Here is an 11,019-nt window from a genome sequence, read left to right on the forward strand (position 1 = left end):
TTGATATATGTATTTTGAAGATTTTATTTATTTATTGAGTTTGTTTGATTAATCATTTTCTTATTTTTTTTTTCTAGTACTTGCAAAAGATAGAGATGAAGCAAATGAAGAAGAGAGGATTACATTTTTGTCTAATCGGGGAAAGCATAAGGGATTAAATAAGTTTTGGGATATTTAGTTATAAGCCCTTCAATAACTTTTATTTTACTTATAATTTGCTATTCATCGATGGTGTATGAGATTTATACGCTGATTATGCATACTAATATATAAACATCATTATTTAAAATACTTTTATGAAATTATATTTAATGCACTATTTATAAATCACAATTCGTGAACTCATTAATTAACAAAATAAAAGAAAATTAAATAACTTATAAAAATAAAAATAAAAATAAAAACTCTATTCTTATCTGCAAAGGTTAATTTTCCTCTTTTGCATGTAAAATAATAATACACAATTACCCTGTTTTTTCTTTTTGGCTTATCCAAAAATCTTTTCCAAAAAGAAAAAAGAAAATCAATTTAATAACTTCCCAGTTTTTGCCGGTGATGCTTATATAATACTCTCATGGCGGTGGCCCTGAAAGGACAGTTTGAACTAACGAAACCATTTACTAAATGGAGATAAGTACTGAGTTCATGGCAACTCACTACGCCTTCCTTACACAAGTACGGGCATTCTTTACTGCTTAATCTCAGTTCTTGTCCCACATCAGCATAAACCAGCGGCGCGTCTTCCACGCGTTTCCGTACCCATCTCGGCAACCCCACCACGTTCAGAGCTTGGTTGCTTGTCATTTCCGTGTCGTCGTTGTCGATTACGAAGCCCGGTACTTTGGTGATAAGGTCGTCGGAGTTTACTATACGTAGAATCTTTGTCCCGCTTTTCTCTAGTTGGCATCGGAAGTTTTGGTTCCCGACGCGCGGTCCGCCGAACGAGATGACGGTGACCATTGGCGCGTCGGAAAAAGTGGAGTTTATGTCGTACGCCGCGAGGGTGGCGAGTGCAGCTCCGAGGCTGTGGCCGGTGATGGTAAAGCTAAGAGGTTCGTCGCCGTAGGTTTGGAGTACCGTCCCGATTTCTTCCCTTACCATGTGTTGTAAACTGGGACACGTGTCGCTATCCGAAGTGTAGAGGCTTAAGAACCCACTCTCCACCATGGCCCCACCGTTTTCAGGGCCCACAACGTTAACCACGTCATCAGGGAGACACGTCAGCGTGGCGCGTAAATTCTCTAGCCATTCTAAACAAGTAGCGGTGCCTCTGAAGGCAATCACGACATCCCGCCGGCCGAGCCTGGCGATTTCTTCCTTATCCTGACAAACCGCCACGTACCCGATCCAGCTAGACCGAGTCGAAACCCAACTCGGTCCCCTGTCTACCCAACCCGGCAACTGAATCCCACACGTAGCTCGTAAGTGTTTGGTGGGCTTATAACCGGTCTCCCCAATGCACGACCGAGTCAGTATCGAGTTCTTGTGGAACTTAGACGTAGCGTAAGTAGGTGACGACGGATCAAAATCGAAAGATTGGTAAGCCGCTTCCACGAACCGGCCGTATTTTAAAATCTCACTTCGTAAAACATCATCGAGTGGATCAAGCAAGCCTTCCCAGTTGTTTATCCCTTGATACTCCATCCAATGCTTTGCGAGTTTCCCTGAGTTAGAGTGAGTCAAAACTGAGTCATGCTTCAAAGGTGTCCATGAAAACTCAGAGTTTTCATTAAGCTTTAGAGGATTGATAATGGTGGAAGAAGGGATAGTGTAATGAGTGAGCTTTGGAATAGTGACTGCAATAGCAGCAATTCTCATATTCTAAGATACCAAAAAAAAGAAGCTTTAAATGTTTATTGTCTGAATATAGTTATTGCTATTTTGGGTGGTTACATAATTCAGCTTAAATGGAGGAACCAAGAAAAAAAACACAATGGGGTTTTTATAGAGGGAAGAGACAGAGTGTGAGCATGGCCATGGACGGCGGTGCATGCATGTAGGCACCTACACGTACTGCTAAATTTATGGATATTTCAAAATCTAAAAGAAATAAAGAAAAAAGAGTGAAAGTGAAGTGTGTGATGAGATTTTATTTGTTCAACTAAGTGAAAATTAGTAACAGGAAAAACGGCCGTGGGACCAAACGGTGGTATGTAGGTGAGGTTCTGATGGTGATGGAATATAAACGGTAAAAATAATTAGAAAGTAGATGTATTAAAAATTAGATTGTATTTAAGTATGAAATAATTAAAATTAGATGAAATTTTTAATTAAAAAATTTATTTTTTATTTAATATATAAAAATTAAATTTTTAAATAAAAAAAATAATTAGATTCAACAAGATTTTGACAGGGACCCACAACTTGGATGTTGGAAAAATGACCAAACTTTTGTCTTTCCGACCATTGGGACCTTTCACTTTTGTGTTGGCACGTGATTTTTTGGTTGATAATCGAAGCTGGTTACACTAGTATTTTTGCACCATTTCAATCCACTATCACAGTTAAATCTATTCTAATGTTAATATTTTAATAAGTTTAGAGCTGTAGATTTAATCCATGTTTAATCTTGAAGTAAATGATAGCCCTTAAATTCATTAATTATTCTTTTCTTTTATGAGTAATAGCAAGTTCATATAACATTACACATGCAATAATATGTTTATCGAATATGATTTTGGAAATAACAAACTATTGGGGATCGACCCGTATAAACAACGAAATAGAAAAGGTAGAGAAGATCGAACACACAAATTTTACGTGGAAAACCCTTAGTTAAGAGGATAAAATACTACGGACAAAGGAGGCTTCAACTTTTCACTAGGTAGGTAAAAAAACGAGAGTACAATATGGAGAAAATAAACCTAAATGTACTAACTATACAAAACCCAAACTCCGAATAAAAAGCCCTAACTCGGGAACAAAATTCTCTCCAAAACTCATATATGACCACATCTTATCGCCCTTTGAAAAGCCTACAACTACATCTTGATTGACATCCCAAAACAGGGATACAATGACTCATTTAAATAGGTTAAGATTAGAGTTCTAATAATACTAAAATATCCCTAGAGTAATCAGAGTTCAACTAGGAGACAGAACCCTGCTTGGAGTCTAAAACGTGACTGCTTACTTGAGGAATACGTTGCATCGTCGCGACATCCCATGCTTCCTTGTCGTGACATCCCACGTGCGTTGAGTGAGGAAATTCTCTGCAACGTCGTGACGACTTGAGCTTCCTCGTCACAATGTCACCTTTGCTTTGGCTCCTCTTTGGTACATCATCGCTCATCTCCTTAAGTGCCTGCAAAGTGTTCAATAAATGCAAGACACACTCCACACAAACCTTATTAATAGCTGCCTTTTTAATCAGGATTGACATTATAAAATTCAAAAAATAAAAAAAAATAAATTAAAGTAGAATAATTAAATTCGGTATAACAACTAATAACAAAATTTAATTATATATAAACTCATAAAAATTATTAACCCTATATACCATGTGTAGATGGCATAGAATATAATAACAAATAATCCTACTTGTAAATATATGCATGAACTGTATTTTCATTAAAAACCCATTTTGACAATGTTAAGCATATATGTCAATATAAAGAGTTAGGTAGCTAATGTTCCCCAAATCTATAACAACAATGACCAAGTAAACAACAAAATTTTACAATTTGACTATCTTTTCTAGGTAATTTGGTTTCAATGTTGAGTTTAGTAGTTTCCAATTTGGTATTTGATTTTGGCTTAAATGTTCAGTTTGATATCTGAATTTTTTCAAATTGATACTTACATTTTTCTTTGTCTCAATTAAGTATCTATATTCTTTTACTAAGCACGCATGGTCACATGATTTAGGTATCAAATTGGAGAGAAACCAAAATGGTATATTAAAGAAATGTTTTAGCAAGTGTGTTGGACGGTGGCTCAATGATTACAATGAAAAAAGAATGAAACTTCTGAAAGCTTATTTGGATATATGGTAAGAGGGATTCAAGATCCAATCATAAGATATAAGAAATGATGCATCGGAAATCTTTTTAATTGGTTTTATCCTAAGATCGAACATACATTTATTTGTCTATTTCTACGCACCTTTTTCTTCTCCAGTTCCACAATCATTGCTATCTCACCAAAATTAATCATTCCATGAATTTCCTAACGTGGGGTTTTAACCTTTTCTTTGCTTTGATTCATAGGAAATAACGATCAATGATGATCCAATCCAATATTGTTGAATTGATTTTGATTGGTGGGTTCCTCTACCACAAACATACCTTATCCACATTAATTAATTAAATATCAATTAAGCTTGTATCGAGTATTTAATCTTGACTGAATGGTAATGATAAAATTAATATTTTAAAGTTTTTAAAATTTCCATAGTCGAATCCAACCAGATAGGCACATTAACTATATCAATCACGAGTACATGATTCATGGAAAAAATTTCATGAAAGAGCTTAATTTATGAAATAGAAAAGATTAAGCACTCAATTAATGCTATAAAATGATAAAAACCCTATTTGGTTTTCAAATTATTCTTTAGGAGAATTTTGCACTATTTAGCTTTAAAAATACAAGATTTATTTGATATTTTGTCTATTATTTCCTCTTAATTAATAGGTTAAACCATTTGGGATGGATAATTCTCCTCTCATTGGTCTTAGATGTTTCGTAGTTTTACCTATACATACGCACATATATGCGCATACATACACTTATATATATATAAACAGTTAAAAACTAAATGTCGATAATGGCAACGTAAAAATATCATAAAGAAAAAGAAAGAAAAATAGAACACACAAATTTTACATGAAAACCTTCTCGGGAAAAAACCACTGGCAGATGAAACGAAAATTCACTAATGTCGAATTCGAATGATACAAAAGAAGTTTCGACTACATCTATTTATAGGTTGAAAAAAACCTAATTCTAATCAATGTTAAATATATTATGCTAATAAATGCTAAATATATTATACCAATAAATACTAAATCTTCTAGAAAGAAAATATATTTTATTTAACTTGACTTGCAAGCAATCTCTTAGAATTTAATAATTAGTTTTACAATTAATTTAATAATTACTAAATTAATTTATAATTAAATTTTATTCTAATATAAATATATGTTAAATATAATTTATTTTCAAGTTCATATATGCTAGTTTATTTTAATAAATTTTCATGAATGATAATTAATTATATTTTTCTTTTTTGTATTTTTATTTATTTTTATTTTTTAATCAATTTTTTTTACAAATACATGTTAATTTTTTAAAGCTTAATTTTAACTTAATTATATATTAAGTTTGAAATGAGGTATGTTCTTCTACTTGCCTATGGGTACTAATCTATTGAACCAATTGTCGAATCATTGCTTGGAGCTTGCTAGCCAGACATAAAAAAAAAAAACTCAACAGCTCGGTGACTTAAATAAAAACTTTCGAATAGTCTAATGAATTAAATGAAAACTTTTGAGTAATTACCATTTTGTAATTTTTTTAAAGTTAATCGACTAAAACATAGATTTACTAATAATTTAATGACCTTGAGAATAATTTATCTTATATTCTTTTTATCAGAATCGGTGACAGTGTTACGACCCTAGCTATTCCATGGTTTAAAATACATCTCACCATAGAAAAGCCATATCCACTTTGAATTTCAAATTTCAGCTCTCACAAATAAAGTTTGCCCATCAAGTATAAAAACTCAAAATAAGTACTTAATTGAATAATTGAGTTCGTTATATTTATATTTAGCAAGTTCACTTTACGTTTTGTTGATTTCATCGATCAACATCATGAATTAAATTTGTCTTGTGAGTTAATGGCACTCATGAGCTCAATATTGTATAAGCTCATACACTGTGGGTACTACATTTGATATTGAAAGAATACCGATTACTTGTACATTATATTTATTTGTTGTCTTGACATGGCAACCCATACCCACGGAGACAAAATATCAATAGGTCAATTAGATTCTGAGAAGTGCAACACTAATACAAGAATGAGACATGGTGTCTCTGGAATGATCAAAAGCATCCATTTTAAGATCCACAAATACCAAGGGGAAAGGATTCTCTCTCTCCCCTCCCCCCCCCCCCTCAGTTATCTTTCTTCCTCTTCTCGTACTCCAATCTTCTAAGGAAGCTGGATTTCAATCACCCATAACTGCTTACAGTTCTCTACTCATCGAATGAACCATCACAAACCACCATAATCTTAATCTTGTATCAACGAACTCAAAAACTAACTAAACATAAATTAACTAACTATAGTCTAGAGCTAGAATATATTTAGAGGAAAATTCACACATTTGTATAAAGTGAAACTCAAAACATGAGACCTTAATGTTACTAGAACCTTAATCTTATTTTTTAACCAACACATGTTTAAAAATACATGGTTGAGATTCAATATCATCCATTACAGCGAAAGAAAAAGGAAGAAGTGGAGATAGTACAAATATTAGTGTATTGTGATTGTCGTCACCCCAATTTCATTGTGTTACATACCAATCCCTATTACCTATAGGATTTGCTATTGGCTAAATAGCACACATATTAGAACACTTCAAACGAGGCCTAAGAATTTTATAATCATATTATCCTAACCAAAACAGATTTTTATAATAAATATTTTAAATTTTACCTAACATAAATAGAATATTTGATTTGAAATGATAAAAAAACTTAAATCAAAGAATAAATATTTCTAAATAATTTCAAAATAAATTTATATGATAAAAATTAAATAATTCAGTTTTTCTTTTCTTTTTGCGTTTAAGTCAACATTAAAAATTAAATAGCACGGAAAATATGTAATTCAGTATTATCCTTCAATCATTTCCAATATAATTCAGTACGATAATTTTTATATTATTAAAAAAAGTAAATAGCAAGGAAAATATGTGGAGTTGACTGAGGAATGTACAGCATTGGTGGATCTTTTATTTAATTAATATTTCTTTACAGGAATAAAGTTTATTTATTAAATATGTGAATCCGAGATCTAATATAAAAAAAATTGAGGACGTGAGTTTTAGTGCGCTAAAGCGTATTATTCTTCTATTTATGGGCTGGGAGGTTATGAGTAGTTCTAGGTATTATGTCAAAAAGAACATATATGATCAAAACATATAATGAGATTTTGTTCAAAATAAAGAATAAATTAATCCTTATACATTAGATCAAAGAATAAATTGGTCATTTCTATTAAAAATTTTATCCATTTTTACAATTAAAAAATGGCATGGCTAACAGAATAACCAGACAATTATATGTGGCGTGTCACGTACACCTCTTTCTGACATATAGGGATTGGTTTTTAACAGTAGAAATGAATAAAATTTTTAACAAAGGGTACACTTTGCTCCTTAATCTAACATATAAGGATTAATTTACTCATTTTTTGAGTAGAAAATGTAAAATATAATCTGACTCTTAATATAAGAACTTTCATAATACATTTATCGCTATTTGACATAACCATAATTAAAGTGACAAAATATCGATAATTAGTGCCGAAAATCAAGTTTTTGTCTAAAAAAACATGGAAAAACATATGTTATTATATTGATAATATTTTTTAAATTTTAATTTATTAACATTTAAAAATGTAAAAATATTAATAAAATATTATAAATTTCAATAGTGTTAAAGATTCATATTCATATTAAATAATATAATAATATATTATTAACATAGTTAATATATTATGATTAATACAATTTATTATAAAACTATTTAGTATCTAATAATTAAAATTTTATTTTGAACTGACAATACTTTTATAATAATAAATTATATTACAAAATTCACATTAAAAATAATTTAGTAGATAATAACAAAAGTAATATTATTTATAAAAAATAATTGTTGAGTATAAATATTTGAATATAAAAGTTTAAATAGATAATATTGAATTAGACTTTGTATTTTACATTTATTATTTTAGATTAATCATCATAATTAAAACTCTTGGTTTTTTGAAGAGAAACTTCAAATCATATTCAGATAATAATGTCATCCGAAAGAGGTGAAAGATCATTTTAATCAATGATGAGGTAAAATTATGATATTCTTTCACAACACATATATATAGTTAATTATACTAAATTTATTTTAAACTTACTCTTATTCACTTGTCCAACATGAAAATTTCACTTTATAATTGTACCTTCTTATTATTTTAATTTTACTTTGTGCTATTTTTCTAATTACTATCATAATTATAATTTAATAAAAATCTATAATTTACAATAACAAATTTTTATTATTTATTATTATAATTTTATAAATGTTTATGTAATTTGCAACTCCAAAGTAACTAATTACATTATAAGTCCAATGTTGATTGAAGATGATGACAAAGATTATAGATTGAAGAAAAAGATCAAGATAGAAGATGACAAAGAGACGTGATTTTTTTATAGTTCGAGAGTGAAGTTGTGAGAGCGTTTTTTCACATGATGTGGTGATGTTGCAGATTCAAGATTTCGGATTTTTCTTGAGTGGAGTTTTGATCGGGTTGTTGCTTGATGTAATGGCCAAATCTTGAAACTACCTTTTCTTAAGGTTAAATTCTTCTATTAGCCCTTGTATTTTACAAAAATTATGGATTTAGTCTCTATACTTTAATTTCATCACATTTAGTCCTTATGTTTTTTGAAATGGTCAATTTTAGTCCTAGCCCAAACAATAGCAATTATATTCATTTGGTTAAATTCAATCACTAGTCATTTATTGTGCATACAATTGTAGATTTAGCCCATATTATTCAATTGGATTATTTTAAATTCCAATACTTTTTGAACTTTGAAAATTTCAATCTCGGCGCAAATGACAATCATTAATCCATTAATTGGATTTTTAGTGAGTAACATGTGGAAATAACAAGCTAACATGGCATTACACATATGATAATATGTTTGCCACATCAAATTTTGGAAATAACAGAGCTTAACTTAATGAATTTAATAGTTACCGTTTGGTGATGACTGAGCTTTTAAAATTTGAAAAGTACAGGGACAAAAAATGATCAAATTAAAGTACATGGACTAAATCTACATCTCAATTATGTGTGCTTATTTCTTGTTTTAATATTTATCCCTGTACTTTAATTGAGATGTACTAAATTATTTCTTGTTTTAATATTATTTGATTTCTAATTTACATGATAAATACTTGATTCTTATTCTCAATTATGTGTGCTTATTTCTTGTTTTAATATTTTCGGGATATTAATTCATGTTTAATGTGCTTATTTCAGTAGAGCAAAAGTCTCTGTCTAAGAGTGGATCTAGCATAACTGAGTGGAGTTGCATGCAATCCTAGAAATAGGACGACATAAATCTACCGAATTAGAGTTAAATCTAATAGGGGAATCCATAGATCGAGTTAATGCGACGATAGGGGTTTTAATTAGAAACAGATTTCAATTAATCAACCTAGAGTCAATTGTTCTTACTCTCGAAAGAGATATTAACATAATTTAGGGATTTCTATGGATCAAGATACAAGTGAATAAATCGTTTAATTCATATTCATAATAATAGGTGAAGTCTAGTTGGATTCTTTCCTGGGTATTGTCTATCTTATTGGTTATCTTCGATTATTTTCCTATTTCATTCTCTGTTGTGTTCTTAGTTAGATTAGTTTAGGAATTTTAGATTAAAAACAATCACTCTAATTTGTCGGCTAAATAATAGAAAACCGGTAATTACTAGTAATTTTAGTCCTTGTGGATATGATACTCTCTATTCACCATAACTATACTATTGTTCAATAGGTACGCTTGCCTTAGTCGTATTTATAGTTAGTTTAGTGACCATCAAGTTTTTGATGCCGTTGTCGGGGACTAAAATATTAGGAACATTTTATTTTTATTAATTTAGCCATTTTTATTTTATTGCATTTTTGTTTTTAGTTTAATTTTTACATTCTAATTTTTTCCTTTTATCTGCTTTTGGCAGGTTCCTTTAGTTTAGGACTAGGAGAAACCCATCGGGACCATTGTTATTTAACAATGAAATTGAAAGTACTACTCGCAGAAATCGTAGAGAAGCAAGACAAAGTCTACAGAATATAGTAGACGAGCAAGAGGACATAATTATTACTGAGGAGATGGGTGATAATCAAAATAATCAACTACCTCCTGCAATTGCAGCAAATTCTGAAAATCTAGATCTTGTTCCTCGTACTATGTACGATTATGCCAAGCCTACTCTTACTAGGGCTGAATCGAGTATTGTGAGACCCACCATTGCTACGAATAATTTCGAACTGAAGCTGAACATTTCTCAGATGATTCAACAATTTGTTCAGTTCGATGGTTTGCAAGACGAAGATCCAAATACTCATTTGGCTAATTTTCTGGAAGTCTGTGATACTTTCAAGATAAACGGCGTTTCTGACGATGCCATTCGCCTACGGTTATTCCCTTTCTCGTTGAGGAACAAAGCTAAACAATGGTTGAATTCTTTACCACGAGGTTCCATCACTACATGGGATCAAATGACCAAGAAATTCCTACTGAAATACTTCCCATCGGCTAAGACAACTAAGTTGAGGAATGATATTTTTTTTCCTTCGTTTAGATTGATTTAGAGACTCTATATGATGCATGGAAGAGGTATAAGGACTTATTGAGGCGGTGTCCTCACCATGGGTTACCTTTATGGTTACAAGTTAACAATAAAACACCTGAAGTGGCTGTTGGAACACTTAACAATAAAACACCTGAAGTGGCTTATGAATTTATTGAAGAGATGTCATTGAATAATTAATAGTGGCAAGTCATGAGGACAAGGCCAATGAAAGCAGCGGGTGTTTACAACTTAGATGCAGTCACCATGTTATCGAATTAGGTAGAACAATTAAATAAGAAAATTGATGGATTATATGTTTCTATGCAAGTACATCCGGTGATGCAATGTAATACAAATGGAGGAGAAATGAACAATATAGAATGTTTACCCTACGATCCTAACTCAGAGAA

General features: G+C 30.8%; 1 protein-coding gene and 1 non-coding gene across 2 annotated transcripts; both read right to left on the minus strand.

The window, feature by feature from the left end:
* Nucleotides 1-456: 456 nt before the first annotated feature.
* Nucleotides 457-1,889, minus strand: LOC107947483 (phospholipase A(1) DAD1, chloroplastic). Its single transcript, XM_016882125.2, has one exon. It carries the CDS (start codon nucleotides 1,816-1,818, stop codon nucleotides 529-531), a length of 1,290 nt encoding a protein of 429 aa, XP_016737614.1. The 5' UTR covers nucleotides 1,819-1,889; the 3' UTR covers nucleotides 457-528.
* Nucleotides 1,890-10,583: 8,694 nt separating this feature from the next.
* Nucleotides 10,584-10,692, minus strand: LOC121224850 (small nucleolar RNA R71). The gene has a single exon (XR_005922593.1). It is a non-coding gene; the product is annotated as a small nucleolar RNA R71 (small nucleolar RNA).
* Between the last annotated feature and the right edge of the window lie 327 nt (nucleotides 10,693-11,019).

The sequence above is a fragment of the Gossypium hirsutum genome, chromosome D12, assembly GCF_007990345.1.
Source record: "Gossypium hirsutum isolate 1008001.06 chromosome D12, Gossypium_hirsutum_v2.1, whole genome shotgun sequence".
Taxonomy (NCBI): Eukaryota; Viridiplantae; Streptophyta; class Magnoliopsida; order Malvales; family Malvaceae; genus Gossypium; species Gossypium hirsutum.

What these genes read in the sequence shown, in the direction of transcription:
- LOC107947483 (XM_016882125.2), bottom strand. Translation starts at nt 1,818, where the DNA reads ATGAGAATTGCTGCTATTGCAGTCACTATTCCAAAGCTCACTCATTAC.